The sequence below is a fragment of the Chiloscyllium plagiosum genome, unplaced genomic scaffold (assembly GCF_037043375.1).
Source record: "Chiloscyllium plagiosum isolate Xiang-an unplaced genomic scaffold, Cpla_swu_hap1 HiC_scaffold_10, whole genome shotgun sequence".
Classification (NCBI taxonomy): Eukaryota; Metazoa; Chordata; class Chondrichthyes; order Orectolobiformes; family Hemiscylliidae; genus Chiloscyllium; species Chiloscyllium plagiosum.
Window position 1 is genome coordinate 92949647 of NW_028270148.1, and position 18367 is coordinate 92968013.

Genomic DNA, 18367 nt, shown 5'->3' on the forward strand with positions numbered 1-18367 from the left:
TGTAGCATATTTCATGATCTTCGGGTGTGCCAAACCACTTTGCAGCTCATTAGATGCTTTTGAGGTGTGATTACTCTTCTGATGTGGGAAACTTATTGACCAATTTGTACACATCTGTAATAAGGAACAATAGTGCAATAATCAGCTAATCTGTACGTCATATTGATTTGAGGGATAAATGTTCACTGGTCACCCACGGAGAATTCCTAGCTGTTTGAGAAAGCAACATGAAACATTGCTGAAAATGTCCAGGGTCTCTACTGTTTTGGAAATGTCAGTCTCGATCATCTGCTCAAATCTCTGAAATGGAACTTGAATCCGCAACTTTCTGACTTGAGTAAAGAGTGCTACCTTAGCTGCAACTAATACCAGATTAACACATGGTAGTGAATGCTCATCACTGAGTGATATACAATGTAACTTAAACAATGAAACCAAACAAAATTAAGTGATGATTCAAAAGATCTAAAAATATCGGTATTGCTGTTGTCTTTCAAACACTATCAAATTATATCTGAAAAATAACACATTTCTAATCGAATTAGAGCTAAATACACTAGCAATACAGTCAGCTGCCTAGGCTGCAAATCCTGTCTAGGAAGCACTTATAGGTTTTAAAGTTGACACTTGGAGAAATGTTAATTGTGAAGCTTATGATTCAAAAAGCTTGGATCCAGGTTATCATACACAAATTTACTTGTGTGGATTTGAGTTCTTGTTTGAAGCGTAGAATAAAACAAAGATCTGAGTAGGGTTAGTAGTGCATTTAGGTATATTTTAAAAATTATAAAATTTGAGCTGTGGCTGCAATTAGCCATGTAATATGTTGTGATAATGGAAATCTAGCTCAAATGGTTAAATCTGGTAGTAAATATTCCTGGATGCAAGGTATCTTTTTAAGAAAGGAGAAGGAAGGGAAGTAAGAGGTGCTGCTCTAGGCTGCCATCTTGGTGCTACATTCAGTGGGCGTTGCTGCCACTTGGGTTGAATGAGCAGATCTAACCATCATGCCCAAGACTGTGATCAATTGTGTGACGCTGGTCTAACATGCAACCACAATCCATCGCTCCGCTAATGGTTCTGGTCCCAAAAGTGAGAAATTGCAACTGATATGGTTTTGGCCACATTTCCACCCTTGATAACAGTACTATAGCGTGATCCCTCAGAGAGTCTGGAAGAGACAGAGGATTAAACATATAATCAGAGCAGTGTTAGAATCGTAAGGCAGCAATAGGGAATTTTAGCTACCCAAGTATTAACTGAGATCATTTGTGTGCAAGATGGGGAGGGAACAAAATTTTTAAATTGCGACCAAGAGAACATTTTAGCTAATCTGCAGCAAGATCCAGCAGAGGGGGATGCAGTTCTGGACCTAATATTCAAAATAATTCTAAAGTCAAAAGTCACACAACACCAAGTATTAGTCCAACAGGTTTATTTGAAGTTGCAAGCTTTTGGAGCTGTGCTCCTCCAGGTAATGAAGGAGCAGCTGAAACTGAAGCTTGCAACTTCAAATAACCTGCTGGACTTGTAACCTGGTGTTGTGTAACTTCTGACTTTGTCCACCCCGGTCCAACAGTAGGACCTCCACTTCAAAATGTGCAGGGAATTTATACTTTAACTATGTGATTTCACAGTTACTGCTTAGAGCAACAGCATAGTGGAAGTAGTGGTATCAAGAAAATAATTGACTGTCTTCTGCAATTATTTTCTGCAGTGATATCAATTTTGACCCTGCTTCTTCCAATCTGAAAAACTTATCACTCTATTGTTCATACATATAAGCTATTCACCTGCCCAGGAGTATGAGTTGTTGTTAGCCTGATGGCCTTTGGCATCTATAACTGGTCATAATTGTATCGTTCAATCAGCCATCTTTTGCTGACCAAATGTGTTTGTGCACACACCTCTGGTGATACGGCATTTTATTTCACCTCCACCTATTTACAAAGCATGACTGTGTGCTCTGGTAACTTGTTTTCAAAACTGCAGCAATTCCTTCCACAGTTCTTTGTTAACTGTCTTTTTAGCCCACAGTCAAAGATGGAAAATTAAAACATAGTCTTTACAGTGACTGTAGCTTAGTTAGATTTGGGATAGTTACTCAAAAGGACAAGGATCAGCAGGGAATAAAAGTTTTAAGACTAGATGTGACTTGGCCCAAGTGGATGAGGAGCAGCTGCTGTCAGATCAGTGGGCGCACTAAAGGAAGAAATAGCAAGAGTGCAGAGCAAGTGTGTCCTTGTAAAAATAAAGGAAGGAATGAAGACTGGAGAAACCTGGATGTGAAGGTGCATAAATGTTAAGATTAAGGGGGAAAAGAAGAAGCTTATGGCAGATACCGAGGGGTCGATATGGCAGAGTCCCTGGAGGGGTATCAGAAATGTAGGAGGGAACTTTAGAAAAAAATTGAGAAAGCAAAGAGTGTGCATAAGAAAACATTGAGTTGAATAAAAGATTAAACATAGATAAAGAGCAAGAAAGAATAACTAGGGAAAGAACATGGCCACAAAAACTCTTTGATGGAAAAGCGCAGGTCTGGTAGCATCTGTGGATAGAAATCTGTTCGTTTCGGATCGACAGATGCTTCCTTAGAACTCTTTTCTCTCCAGATGTTGCCTGACCTGTTGGAACTTATCCAGCAATTTCTGTTTTTCTTTCTGATTTAAAGCATCCAGAATTCTTTCGGTTTTGTGTTATGAAGTTAATCACATGTACTGTGCCTTTTGAGAGAGTGAATGCTGTTCTGAACTGAGATTATAAGCACCTGTGTATGTGACTAGATGGCAGTCCCAGAGTGTACTAGAAAATTGAAAATATGTAACATTTGGCTGTGAAATGAATGAGAGTTTTGGATGCTGTTGTGACAACAATTCGAATTTAACCAATCAGTTGAAATTATACCCCAGGATACTAAAACCCAATCAAGTTTGAATCTATTGGTTTGCCAACATGAAACCAATGAGACAATCCAGTTGTTGGGGTATAAAAATACAGATGTTTTGAAAATTGGAGAGAAAACAACTGCCTTCAAGACAGAAACATCTGGAAATCTAACATCTTGCTCTCCAAGAAATTAAGAAGCACATTCTATCCAAGGTACCTTTTCAAATAAAACATACTTGCAGTAAAAAGAAAGACAATGACCCAGGGAGATCTTCAGCTGGAAGAAAGGCACAGAAAACAACAGCGGCTGTATCATTTTGAAATTAAGTTGATGTAATTCCAATAAGTGTCTTATTGGAACAGTATATTGTTAGAGATGGAGGCAGATTGTAAGAGTTAAGAGAGGGGGGGCTTAGAATTGTGAATACTTGTTCACTTTGCATTTTAAAAAAAGTTGATATTTTCTTTAAATAGTGGGATTTGAGAGTTCTCTGTCACTCCTATTTTAACAGATTATGAGGCAATGTGAGCTTTTCTGGGTGTTTGGTTTAATTAACAGAGGGGTTCACCTCCAAATTGCAACAAGAGTGTGGCCATTAGGTATAATAGGGATAACTTGTGTATGGACCTTGAAACTGTGGGCACAGACCTCAATGAAAATCGTCAGCCTTGACAATAGAAAAGGATAATGCAGGTGGAGGACCATGAGCTATTGTTTCATGAGGACCATGAAACAACGTCGAGAGAGTGTGTGCGCAGGTACTTACAGCTTAAGTAGTTTTAGAAGTGGAAGATGTGAAGGCTCAGATAAGATGTATGTTAGATTGGAGGGAAAGGAGGAAATATCGGGTCAGAGCAGTAACTTTTCAAGTCTTTGGCCACAGGTGAGGTGCCAGAGGACTATAGGGCCACTAGCATTGACCTGTCCTTTTTTTTAAACAAAAAAAGAAGCAATAGATAGACCATGAAATTACAGTCTAGTAAGCTTAACCGCCTGTGGTGGGGAAGTTGTTAGAATTCTGAAGAATAGAATATACCTACACTTGAAGATACATAGATTAATTGGCAATAGTTGGTATGGATTGGTTAAGGGAGGATTGGGTTTAACAAATTTCATTAATTTTCTTTTGAGTATTGATGAGGTGATGCATCTGGCGAAGGCCATGTGAACTTTAATGTGGCTTTTGTCTCGCTTGTGGCAGACTTGTCAAGAAGGAAAGAAGCAGTGAGATCCAAGGCAAAGTGACACCTTGGAGAAAAAAGGCTGAGAGTCGAGAAGCAGAGGATGGTGGTAGAGGGATGTTTCTGTGAATGGAAATCTGTTTCTAGTGGAGTTAAGCAGGGGTCTGTGCACTTGCGTTATGGATTGAATGTAGGAGGTATGATCAAGAAGTTCCTAGATGATGTAAATTGTGGGTAGAGTGGTAAAGAGTGAGGTGGCTAGCTATATACTGCAGGAGGATGTGCAGAGCAGTGGTAAATGGAATTCAACCTGGAAAATTGAGGTAAAGCACTTATGGAGGGCAAGCAGGGGAAGAGATTACATGAATGGTGGACCCCTAGAAACTAGTGAAGATCAGAGGGATATCCACAAATCCCTGAAGATAACAGGGCAAGTAGCTAAGGTGGTTCTAATGGCATATTGGATACTTTATTAGCCTAAGCATTGAATTCAAGAGCAATGTTATGTTGGAACTGCATTAAGTGCTAGTTAGGCCGAAACAGGGATTTGTTTCTGATCATTGCATATTAAGAAAGATGTGATTGCTCATGAGGGCATAACTCGCACTTAATTCAGTTCCAGCATAACATTGCTCTTCAGTTCTGTGCTTTGGCTAATAAAGTATCCCATCTGCTGCCAGTACATAAGAGACGGTGCAGTGGGAGATTTACCAGGATGCTGACAGGGCCCGAGGGTCTGAGGTGTAAGGGAAGATCAAATAGGCAGAGGTTGTTTTTCCTTGGATCAATGAAGATTGAGAGGGAGCTTGATAGAGGTATACAAGATTGAGAGACACAGAGAGGGCCTTTAGAAGAACATTTTTTTTTCCCCATTAATAGTGAGAACAGTCACTGGGGGCATAGATTTAAGACAAGTGGTAGAAGATGAGGAAGAGAGTTGAGAAATTCTTTCCAGAGGGTGGTGGGACTCTGGAATTCACTGCATGAAACTCTCTAGAAGAATATTTAGAAATTCACATAAGTTGCCAGAGCTTCCAGGACTATGGGCCAGAAGCTGGAAAGTGGCATTAATGTAGTGAGATCCTTTATTGACTAGAGTGGACATGATGGGCTCAATTGGCACTCTTACATTGTAAACAGTTTTTTCAAAATTTCATTTTTGAAAGGAAGAGTAGCTTTTACATTTTTGAACAATCACCAGACTCCATGTTAATTCTGCTTCCTTTCCACAGATGCTGCCAGACCTGCTGAGTTTCTGTAGCAATTTTTGTTTTTGTCTTTGTTTCAGATCTCCAGCGCGCAGTTTGTTCTTTTACTTAAGTAAATGTTTATTTCTCAGTACCAAACTGTACTTGCAACAACACTCACTCTGTCACACGCAGAAGAGATACGCGCACACAAGAAAAAGTGACTGCAAAAATGGTAGCATGCAATTAGGGATTTTTTGGGCTTAAAAACCTATTACTTGGAGTCTTTTGAGATGGAAGCTGGAAATACTGTAGTTGCTATAATTCTTTTTGTTCACTGAGGAAATGTAGATTGTCACCAAAAATACCAGTATCGTTGTGGGTTACTACTTGTGACAGCAAGTTTCTGACTTTGCCCCAATTGAAGGGCAGTTGAGCCTTGTATTGAAGACCGGTCCTTTGCTAGCCCCACGTATTTGCCTGTTGGTGAATTTTAGGTAAGGTTGTTCTTCCTTTCACTGAGTAGGATCCTCCCTTTGGTTTCCTTGTCTCTTGGACTTTAGTGTGAAGATGGGACTGTGTCCACAAGGACTGTGGATCAGTGGTGCTGGAAGAGCATAGCAATTCAGTCAGCATCCGACGAGCAGCAAAATTGACGTTTCGGGCAAAAGCCCTACATCAGGAATAAAGGCAGAGTGCCTGAAGCGTGGAGAGATAAGCTGGAGGAGGGTGGGGGTGGGGAGAAAGTCGCATAGAGTACAATAGGTGAGTGGGGGAGGAGATGAAGGCGATAGGTCAGGGAGGAGAGGGTGGAGTGGATAGGTGGAAAAGGAGCTAGGCAGGTCGGACAAGTCCGGACAGGTCAAGGGGACAGTGCGGAGCTGGAAGTTTGAAACTAGGGTGAGGTGGGGGAAGGGGAAATGAGGAAGCTGTTGAAGTCCACATTGATGTCCTGGGGTTGAAGTGTTCCAACGCGGAAGATGAGGCGTTCTTCCTCCAGGCGTCTGGTGGTGAGGGAGCGGCGGTGAAGGAGGCCCAGGACCTCCATGTCCTCGGCAGAGTGGGAGGGGGAGTTGAAATGTTGGGCCATGGGGCGGTTTGGTTGATTGGTGCGTGTGTCTCGGAGATGTTTCCTAAAGTGCTCTGCTAGGAGGCGCCCAGTCTCCCCAATGTAGAGGAGACCGCATCGGGAGCAATGGATACAATAAATGATATTAGTGGATGTGCAGGTAAAACCTTGGATGTGGAAGGCTCCTTTAGGGCCTTGGATAGAGGTGAGGGAGGTGGTGTGGGCACAGGTTTTACAGTTCCTGCAGCCGGAAGTGACTGTGTCAGTCATTCCTATTAACAGCACCATGGTTAAGTGCATCTGCAACAGGATGAATTGGGAGGACAAAGTCAAGGAAGTTCTCTGCCCCTTGTTTGTTTCCTCAATATCTGCCGCAGACCCAACTACCATTTAAGTTTCTTTTGGACTCTATCAACTTGATCAGTATTAATGCCACCAAACCTTAGTAATGGATGTTGAAGTGCCCCACTCAACATTTGTGCCCTTGCCATCTTCACTTCTTCCAAATGATTTTCAACATTGGTACTGATTTATCAGGCTAAGGAAAGAGTGATGTGTGGTGATCAGGAAGCTTGGGAGGTATTCTTGCTCTTCTTTGACCTGGTGCCATGAGACTTTGAGGCCTGGAGCCAATATTCAGGAATGACAGGTTGATATCCCATTGTGCTACCCTCTGGTGGGTTTGGCTTGCTGGTAGAACGGGCACACCCAGGATTATAATGGTTTTTAAGCAGTCTTCTATAAAGTATGATTTAGGGTGTTGCTTGTTTAATTGTGGGACAATTCTCCCTGTTTTGAAGCAAATGTTAGTAAGGATATTTATGCAGAGTCAACCGGGCTGGGTATATCATGTTAATGGTATCTAGGTTGGTGTTAAGTGATCTGTACAGTTGCACTGAATCAGAATTCTGAAATCCCTACAGTGTGGAAGCAGGCCATTTGGCCCATCGAGTCCACACTGACCCACTGCATCCCACCCAGACCCGCCCACTACCCTATCCCTATAACCTTCATTTTCCTATGGCTAATCCACCTAACCTGCACATCCCTGGGTACTATGAGTGATTTAATATGGCCAATCCACCTAACCTACACATTTTTATGTGGGAGGAAAGCCAGAAGACATGGGAAAATGTGCACAGACTGACACCCGCGGCGGAACCAAACCCGGTCTGTGTTGTGAGACAGCAGTCCTAACAACTCTACTGCCCCACTGCTTTTTGACTTTTTTGTAGTGGTTTGTTGACATTAAGAGGCATGCTTTAAGATAACCACATTGACTTAGACGTAATTTCAGACTCTGTCAGTTTAGGGTGGCAGATTTCCTTTGAAGAATATTAGGGAACTGCATTTTTAGCCTGAGCCTCTGAGATGCTAGTCTAATTACCTTGCCACTGTACCACCGCCCCTCCTAATTTTAGACACCACCTTTTTATGAAGAATGTGAATGTTTGAGTACAGAAAAGGTTTGAGTATGATTTCAAGGATGCGGAATTTTAGTTTGTAGGATAGATTGGAGAAGATGATCAACATGCTCAATTTGAAGTTGATACTGAAGGCAGAGAGAAACTATTTTCTTTGGTGTGATTGAAAACTAAAGGAAAACGGTTTTGTGGTAATTGGCTAAACAGTGAAAGGTAACAAAAGTTTGGGAACTGGAGTTTGCTTGCGGTGGACACATCGATTATTAGTTTTTAAAGGGATTTGGATAAACGCCTGAAGATTAACATTTGCTGGGTTTTGGGAAAGGGTGGGAGAGTAGGGATAACTAATTAATGGACTTCCTGTGGTGGAGATTTTCTGTAGGCAAAAGTGAGGACTGCAGATGCTGGAAACCAGAGTCTAGATTAGAGTGGTGTGGAAGGCTTCTTTGGGGCCTTGGATGGAGGTGAGGGGGGGAAAGTGTGGATGCAGGTTTTGCAATTCCTATGGTGGCAGGGGAGGGTGCCAGGATGAGAGGGGGGGGGGGTGTGGACCTGGCCAGGTAGTCACGGAGGGAACAGTCTTTGCGGAAAGTGGAAAGGGATGGGTAGGGAGATATATCTCTGGTGGGGTCCGTTTGGAGGTGGCGGAAATGTCGGCGGATGATGCGGTCTATGCGAAGGTTGGTAGGGTGGAAGGTGAGGATTGGGGGGGGATTCTGTCCTTGTTACGGTTGGAGGGGTGGTGTTTGAGGGCAGAGGTGTGGGATGTGGATGAGATGCATTGGAGGGTATCTTCAACCACGTGGGAAGGGAAAATTCGGTCTCTGAAGAAGGAGGCCATCTGGTGTGTTCTGAGGTGGAACTGGTCCTCCTTGGAGCAGATACGGCAGAGGCAGAGGAATTAGGAATATGGGATGGCATTTTTGCAGGAGGTAGGGTGGGAAGAGGTGTAATCCAGGTAACTGTGGGAGTCGGTGGGTTTGTAAAATAAAAAAAGTCAGTGTCAAGTTGGTCGTCATTAATGGAGATGGAGAGGTCTAGGAAGGGGAGGGAGGTGTCTGAGATGGTCCAGGTGAATTTAAGGTCGGGGTGGAATGTGTTGGTGAAGTTGATGAACTGCTCAACCTCCTTGCGGGAGCACGAGGTGGCGCCGATGCAGTCATCAATGTAGCGGACGAAGAGGTGGGGAGTGGTGCCGGTGTAACTACGGAAGATGAACTGTTCTACATAGCTGACAAAGAGACAGGCATAGCTGGGGCCCATACAGGTGCCCATGGCTACCCCTTTGGTCTAGCGGAAGTGGGAGGATTCGCAGGAGAAATTGTTATGGATGAGGACCAGTTCCACCAATAGAAGGGTACTGTTGGGGACGTCAGGAGAGGAAGAAACAGAGGGCTTGGAGGCCCTGGTCATGGCAGATGGAGGTGTAGAGGGATTGGTTGTCCATGGTGAAGATAAGGCCTTGGGGCCGGGGAAGCGGAAGTCTTGGAGGAGGGGGAGGGTGTGGGTGGTGTCTTGAACGTATTTAGGGAGTTCCTGGACTAGGGGGGATAGGACAGTATCAAGGTAGGTGGAGATGAATTCGGTAGGGCAGGAGCATGCTGAGACAATGAGTCGGCCGGGGTGGTCAGGCTTGTCGATCTTGGGAAGGAGGTAGAATTGGGTGGTGCGGGGTTCCCGGACTACGAGGTTAGAAGCTGTGGGTGGGAGATCTCCTGAGGTGATGAGATTGTGTTTGGTCTGGGAGATGATGGTTTGATGATGGGGGTGGGGTCATGGTTGAGGGAGCGGTAGGAGGAGGTGTCTTCCAGTTGGCGCCTGGCTTCAGCGGTGTAGAGGTCAGTGCGCCAAACTACCACTGCACCCACTTTAACTGCTGGCTTGATGGTGAGGTTGGGATTGGAGCAGAGGGAGTGGAGGGTGAGAGGTTGGAGTGGGAGAGGGGGGTAGACAGGTTAATGTCTCGGCGGCAGTTGGAAAGGAAGACATCGAGGGAGGGTAATAGCCAGCGTGGGGTGTCCAGGTGGATGGAGTGTGTTGGAGGCGGGCGAAGGGGTCCTCGGAAGGAGGGTGGGACTCCTGATTGAAGCAGTAAACTCTGAGGCAGCGGAAGAAGTAGTGTTTGTCACAATGCATGTTAAATTCATTTATGCATGGGTGGAGGGAGATAAAGGTAAGGCCTTTGCTGAGGACTGATCGTTCTTCCTCAGTGAGGGGGAGGCCTGGGGGGCTGGTGAAAACTTGGCAGGGCTGGGTAGGACCTGGTGTAGGTGTGGAACTGGGAGTGGGTGCAGAGCCTGTAACTGAAGTGGGTGTGGTGGAAGGGGGAATGGGGGTGGAGTCATGAGCAGGGGTGATGTTCCCCTCAGGGTTCTGGGGGGGGTGCAGGGATGGTGACAGTGGGACCTGGGGTTGGGGGGGGGGGGGAGGAGAAGAGGCATGGTTGCGTGTCAGCAGAATGCAGGTCAGTGGCATTTGTGGGGGCAGAATTGGTGGTGAACACAGCAGTAGGGGATGGACGTTGCTGAGCGCGTGACGGCAGCGATGATGTGGTGGGGGGAGCGGAAGTGATGTCACTTGTGGTGCATGAGGAATCGTGAGGGGTGGGAGTGGCTGTGGAAGTGGCCATGATGAAGGCGGAAGTAATGTCATCGATCGGTACCTTGTCCTGTTTCTGATGTCTATGCACTGACACACAACTGTGCAATATCAAAGTCAACAAAATCCTATGGCACTACTTGAAAACTAGGAAGGTTCTCCCTGATGTCCTGGCCAAAACTTACTATTCAGGCAGCATTGCTGAAATAAATAATCTAGTCCTGATCTCATTCGTGCTTGTGAGATTTACCTTGTCTATCTGCCGACACATTGATGTATTTCCTACGTTATAGCAGTGATTTGTTTTTAAAGAAATACTTAATCTCACGACATCTTGAGCCATTTTACGGTGTTATTTTAAATTCATTCATGGGATGTTTATTGCCCATTCTAGTTGCCCTTGTGACGGTTGTGGTGAGTTGCTGTGTTAAATCACAGTAGCCCACATTTTGTAACATTCTCAATGCTGTTAGGGAGTTCCAAGATTTTGGTCCAATGTTACTGAAAGAACGGTAAATAATTTCCAAGTCAGTCATGAGGGGCTTGGAAGGGGACTTGCAGGTGGTGGTGTTCCCTGCTGCCATTGACCTTTGAGATGAAGTTGGTTGTGGGTTAGGGAGGTGCTATATAAGAATACTTGGTGAATTTCTGCAGTGCATCTTACAGGATATACGCACTGCTGCCACTGAGCATCAGTGGTGGAAGGAGAGAATGTTTGTGGATGTGATGCCGTATGTTATCAAACTTCTTGAATGTTGTTGGAGTTGCACTCATCCAGCCAAGTCAGGAGCCTTCCATCACAACCTTATGGATGGCGGACAGGTTTTGTGGAGTCAGGAGGTGAGTTACTTGCTGCAGGATTTCTAGACTCTGACCTGCTGTTATAGCCACACTGCATGGTGAATCCAGCTGAGATTCTGGTCAATGTTAATGCCCAGGATAGTGATGGGGGATTCAGTGATGGTAGCATCATTGAATGTGAAGAGGCAATGGATGGATTCTCTTTTGGTGGTGGTTATTGCCTGGCATTTGTATAGCTTGAGTGTTATTTGCCACTTAGCAGCCTATACTTAGATATTGTCCAGGTCGTTCTGTATTTGAGGAATTGCATGTGATGCTGAACATTGTTCATCTTAAGGTCAGAGCCCGCAATAGTTGCTGATGATAGCACTGTTCAGTGTATTGTGAAAAACGCTGTATGATTGCAAGTATATGGACAGCCATTGAAAAACAGGATTGCAGTAAGCAATTATAGAATTGTAGTTTGTTTTACACTGTAGAAGCATTACCCCACTGTATATGGATTGACAACCTATTGAGAAATGATAAGTTTTATATGTGCAACCCCACGTTATTGAAATGCAGTTTATCTTGGTGCCTCACTTCTATTTTTCTCTAGCTTTGACTTTAGAGCCATTAAAAACGTATGCACATTACTGATTAGTTGCATCTTTAATGTAATAAGGAAAACTTATGTTGTGCTTACAGCAACAAAAATCTGAAAGGGACAATTTTATCCTTTTACTTTGTTACTTTTAAATTCATGAGGGTTTAGCAGCAACATGTTCATAAACCTGTTAAATGATACTGAAGGTCATGTTGAAACTGTTTTCTTTATGTGATGACCTGATCCCAATAAGAATTGGAGATGAATTACACTCAACAATAAGAAATGCATTGTCTCTGTATTACAACTCATCTCTCCGAATGAAAATGCACATACTGTTCACTTGTATGCTGTGGAAGTCAAGAGGAGAGTATATGCTTATCTTTGAGTGCAAAATATTTATTAATTATGCGTGATAACATTTCAATACTGAACTTATTTGTGCATTACTTCTCTACATTTTTGATTTTCTTCCTGTTTTAGGTCTTGAGCTCTCAAGGCTACCATGTAGTTGCATTTGATTATAGGGGTAAGTAGCTCTGTAGCTCTGGATTTAATAAAAAAGTTTAAGTAGTGTTTATCTGTTTACTAATAGATATGGATCTGGTAAATAATAGTGCACCGGTATGATCTCTAACAAGAAATGTGTAGCACGGGCATTAATAAAGATTTTAAAGGATGTGATCTACTGCATAAAGAACAGCCAGAATTGGGTAATTTCACAGTATGTTCTGCAGAATTGGCAGTATAAGTGAGCTTGAATCATCACTGTCTTGTGATTTTGGGGCACTGTTTGTTTGAATCCTGGTCTCTGTTTGGTTTTGAACATGAACAGCACAAAACTGCATGTTTTTTTGTTTCAGAAAGTATAAAAAAGTGCTTGTTTTGCTTTCTGTTTCCTAACTTAAGTATTTTTCCTTCAGATCCTTATTTTGTATTTGCCCTCCTTTCTGTTAATAATCACACTATTACAAAAGGGTGTGATGTGATATGGGGCTGAATTGTCTGCTTGCATGCTTCTCTCTCTTGGTTTTATTGTTAAAGATGCAATTCCATTCATCCTCTACAATTGTAGAGTTAATTTAATTCCAGCCATTGTTTTAAAATAGCTTTAAAATATAAAATAGATACATATGTATATATGCCTATATAGATATATACATGCTTTATCCCACCAATCTCCCTGTCACATTGATAAGTGGGGGAATCCCATGATAGTAGCGCTATTGAATGATTGGGGCAATGGATAAATTCTCTCATTGAAGATGGTTATTGTCTGCTATTTGTATAGCATGAGTGTTACTTGCCACCTATCAGCCTAAGTATGGAAACTGTCCAGATTTTTCTGCATTTGGACATGGCCTGCTTCAGTATCTTAGGAATCGCAAATGGTGCTGAATATTATGCATCAGAAGGTCACAGCCAGCAATAGTTGCTGATGATTGCACTGTTCAGTGCATTGTGATAAATGCTGTATGACTGCAAGTTAAGTATGGACTGCAAGTTTAAAAAAAAAACAGGATTGTGTGAAGCTGTTATCCCCTAGTATTTTATTTGCTCTGTAGAAGTACTACCCATAACAGTTATTGGTAGCAGTCACCGATGCACAGTCCTTGTGAAGATGAAGTCCTTTGTCCATACTAAGGGCACCCTCCATTGTATTGTGTGGCACTGTGTTAAGTGGGATAAGTTCAGATTAGATTTAGGATCACAATAATGGGTATCCATGAGGCAGAAACAGTAGCATAATTTTTTTCCACCACAGTATTTAATATTCCAATAGGACGAGTTCCTTAATCTGTCTAAACATGGTGCTAATGCAGTATAACATGTTCGTAGACCTGTATTGCAGTTTCACTGGGTTGGTACCTCATCTTTAGGTATCCATCACGTTGTTCTTAGCAAGCTCTCTTCTAGTTCTTATTGATCCAGGATTGGTCCCTTGGCTTGACTGGAATGGGAGATTAAAGAATATGTCCTATTGGAGGGTTCAAGATTGTGGTGTAAAATTTATGCTGCTGTTTCTGCTACCCCACAGTGCTTAATGGATGTTCAATGTTGTGCTGCTAAATCTGATCTGAATTTATCTCAGTTAACACAGTTGTCATCTCTCATAATACAAGGGAGGGTCTCCTTAGTGTGGAGAGAGGACTTCATCTTCGCAAGGACCATACGTTGGTCATTGGCAGCAATAACTGTGCTGGGCAGGTGTATCTATGGTATGTGGATTGGGGGGATGATAGAAGAAGTATATTTTTCCCTTGGTTAAAGTTCTCATCACTTACATAAAGCTCTGCTTGGCAGATTTAGGGCATGCTAGCTCGGTCAGTAGTTTTTCTTCCCCAACCACTCTTGCTGATGGCTTCCCATACAGAGTTGATTTAATAACTTTGCTATTCGTGGTAATTTTTAACTTGAACAAACTGTGTCTCCCTATATGATCAGGATACAAACTTTATTTTAAACTCTTTTTCTTGGCATAAATGTGAATTAAGCAGTCACGTTCTCAAATTTGCTTTCTGCGAAACCTTACAAATGAATGCTCTGCTTTGTCATCTTAATTAAACTGAGGATTTCCAACAAATGGAAATATATTGGTTGAGCTGAGAAATTAAACCACTGAAGGTTGTGTGCTGGTTAATAGGCACAACGTGAACTAGAACATTTGCCCGTTCTATCTGGGAGCAAATCCAAATTGATGTGCTGAAATCTTTTCTTCCTTTTGAAATATGACTTTTATAAATTGATCGACCTTTAGTAGAGCAAATGTCATTTCAAGCACACACAGTCCTGAGCATAACACTGATCATAATTTGGGACTAATTGACTTGTTCCCTACGAGAAGTAAATTGTTGGGACAAAGGAGATGATGCTGTATGCATTGCACCACATACCAAGATTTAATGTAGAGGTGCAAAATATTCCACTCCTCAGCATGAAGTGTGTAATGAATGAAAAATCAGTCTTTTTAGTGAGGTCATTTGTTCAGGGACCTAATGGACAATTATTATTTGAACAACTGAATTACCTTCATGGGTGACTCTCTGAAAAGTGTCTCGAAGGCACAGGGCGAGCTTGCTCATCTGGTAATCACGATCTTGGTTCACTCTGACATTCTATTCAGGCTACTGAACCTTGGTAGGTGGTGACAAATATGTGCATGTTGTAGGTTGATCAGCCAATAAAGTGAGTACCTGTGAGTTCAGTATGTTGCAATGAACAAAAATTGGCTAAATTTGAATATGCAGTTCATACATGTTGATGATACAGAACTTGGAAGCATTATGAACTGAGGAGGATATGGTAAACCATTAACAGGACATTGAAAAGTTGGTAAAGTGGTTGGATAGGTGACATATGGAGTTCAATTTTGAAAAATACGAGGTGGTGTATTTTTGTAGGAAGAACATGGAGATCTGAAAACAAAGGGTATAACTCTAGAGGAGTGTAGGAGTGCATGTATACTTGGGTATACAAGTATTTAAAGTATGTACAAGTACTTACTTAGGCTTAAGTATTTAAAGGTGGCAAGACAGGCTGAGGGAAGTAGTGGAGCAGGATGACTAAATCACTTGACATTTGGAGTCGACTTCCAGCATTAAAGAGTTTATAGATGTTACATTGGTGGGAAGAAACCTCTGAGGGGTCCAGAAGCTGCTTTCCTGAGCAAAGGCAAGATGTACACTTCTATACATTTTTATCCCACCTTTAGTGATTACAGATCAGTCATGTTATGAATTAATTACATACACACCTAATCAAATTAATCAGTGATCGTATGGTCAGTGATGGGCAGCCTTACAGACAACCCCAGGTATTCCCATGAACTGTATTTACTAGCCATCCTATCTTTAACCTTGGATCTTTACAGTACATCTTATTCAATCCACATTCCAGTGCCTGCTGATTTATGCATCTGTAATTCAGTTCTCCCTCTAAACAGTGTGGGGGGGGTCTTTCCTGCTGTCTGAGGAATTGTTTATCCATAGGAATTTTTGGAATTTTTCTCATGCTTAGTTTTTTTTAAAGAAAATTATATTGAAAATCTAAACTGATTATCTGGCAGTCTGAACTAAATTTATGTTGCAGACGTTTCGTCCCCTGTCTAGGTGACATCCTCAGTGCTTGGGAGCCTCCTGTGCAGCGCTTCTGTGATCTTTCTTCTGGCATCTGTAGTGGTTTGAATCTGCTGCTTCCAGTTATCAGTTCCAGCTGTCCGTTGCAGTGGCCGGTATATTGGGTCCAGGTCGATACAGAAGCGCTTCACAGGAGGCTCCCAAGCACTGAGGATGTCACCTAGACAGGGGACGAAACATCTGCAACACAAATTCCCAGCTCGGCGAACAGAACAACAACAACGAGCACCCGAGCTACAAATCTTCACACAAGCTTTGAAGTCTGAACTAAAGTAAGTAGATCTTTTCTGTTTGTGATGGATTTCAGACCTTAAATCAGCGAGGTATGGAATTTTTCTGTCAGCATATTCAAGGGTGTCCTGATCCAGCTGTCTCAATGTAAACAACTGCAGTTGTGTTTGCAACACGGCACTTTGCAGACTGTCTTAATCTTATTACCTTGGATATATTCTGTCTACAAAGCTACAACTGTCCTAACTTATGGTTTACTTCAATACATACTACACTAAACAAGCTACTACTTCAGCTGAAAATCCTCTCTGTCACTTTTGGCCTTTTTATGTGGCTTTTATGCTATGGGTAGTCCCAATAGTGTCCTGGGATTTGTTAATATGGGCATTGAATGCAATAGCAAGGAGGTTATTTTGAATTTGTATAAGACTCTTAAGTTGGCCTCAGCTGGTGTTGATGTCTATTTTGCTCCACAACTTTGGATGGCACAGGTTATCCGTACAACAGCAGTGGCTTTGTTATCGGACAGTCGGCAAGAGATTCAAGTGTCTCCAAAGTAGCCGTGTGTCGACTTGTGGTGACACTTCTCCACTAATCTCTGCCCTACACCGAGACAGTACATTTGTAAGAATTTTTAAAACAGTTTATCAGTCACATGGGCAATTGTCACCACATAGTTTAAAGTAGGTAATTATGAATTTACAAAGCCCGATGAATGTCAATGTCCTGTGATAATATGTGACTGGATTACAGAAACTGATTATCGTATTCTTCATGATTGTATTGATGGTTAAAAATCTCACAACACTAGGTTATAGTCCAACAGGTTTATTTGGAAGCACTAGCTCTCGGAAAGTTAGTGCTTCCAAATGAACCTGTTGGACTATAACCTGGTGTTGTGAGATTTTTAACTTTTGTACACCCCAATCCAACACTGGCATCTCCAAATTGTGTTGATGGGAAGAGATTAAGGCAGAAGGGTTTTGCCTGTTGTAAATAGGGGATTCACATAGCTATGCTAATATTGAGGGGAAGTAAGACTGTGGGAGTGGGAGGCAGTTTAACAGGGTTGTGGCCAAGGCTATCAGTCTTGTCTGGGGCTACAGGGGGAATCCACATGTGTGGCTCCAATAGGCTCTATTTCTGAGATACAGTTAACCTCCCCCCTACTGAGATGTTCTGTCTGTATTGTAAGAGTACAGGCTTGATACTGCAGTAAGTCCTTTGGCAGTGGAATGTTTAACTCTTGAGTCCCCAATGTGTCTTGAAAGAGAAGTAAAGCATGGAACTGACCCCTCTGTGGCATTTTAACTTACTCACTGGTGTCTGGGACCTTACTTTTGGAGGGCTGTGAAAGCAGGCATTGGAGATATTACAGACCACCTGATGACGGAGCAGAGCTCCGATAGCTAGTGCTTCCATTAAACCTGTTGGACTGTAACCTGATATTGTGTGATTACAGAACAGGTTTGCTGGCATGGGGAATTTTAGTTAAATTGGATTGAAGACGCTAGGATTGTGTCCCTTGGAGAAGAGAAGGCTACAGGAGATTTGACTGAAGTATTCGAAATCATGGGTGATCTGACCTGTGTAAATAAGGAGAAATTGTTCCCTTTTCTGAAAAGATTGAGCATGGGAGGGCATGGGCTTAAGCATTTTTAAAAAAAATGCAAACATGATTCCAGTGCAATCAGTGGGTAGCATCTGTAATTCACTGGCTGAAAGTATGATTGAAGCCAACTCAATCAAGACATTCAAAAGATGGTTCCTTGAAAAGGAAGAATGTATAGGGTTAGGGGAGAAGACAGGAGATGGCACTAAACTGGTCATTTGGAGAACCAGCAAATGATGGGCCAAGTGACCTCCTTTTGCACTGTGGTGATTCTGTATTTAATAAAATCTGATGACACTCACATTGCTTCAGGTACATGCTTAATTGTATGAATATTTTAGAGGAGTGGGGGCCAATTCAGGAGAGCAGTGGAAATGCACTATGTACTTCCTTAAAATGAAGTACTACATTCCAACTTCTATAAACTGATTCTGAGAAGGCTGAAAGCAGTGTACAAGAGTGGAATGAATGTGATTGATTTTTATGCATGAACATTGGAGGGAGTGGGGGAAGCAATTTTAGGTATTGTACAAGATGAATGTAGTGCAACTGAATATACACCAAGTTGAAGTGTTTAATGTTCAAGGTTAGTGACAACAGAATTTGAAAAATAATATATTCCTTCCATGAAGATAAATATGATTGCCACATTTTT

The 18367-nt window shown here is 42.4% G+C and overlaps 1 protein-coding gene across 1 annotated transcript in view; it reads left to right on the forward strand.

Annotated features, from left to right (window-relative positions):
* Nucleotides 1-18367, forward strand: part of abhd12 (abhydrolase domain containing 12, lysophospholipase) — a 156000-nt gene that overhangs the window by 64167 nt on the left and 73466 nt on the right. Inside the window, exon 7 of the mRNA XM_043696423.2 lies at nucleotides 12217-12262. Within this exon, the coding sequence (XP_043552358.1) occupies nucleotides 12217-12262 (46 nt within the window). The remainder of the gene's footprint in view (nucleotides 1-12216; nucleotides 12263-18367) is intronic.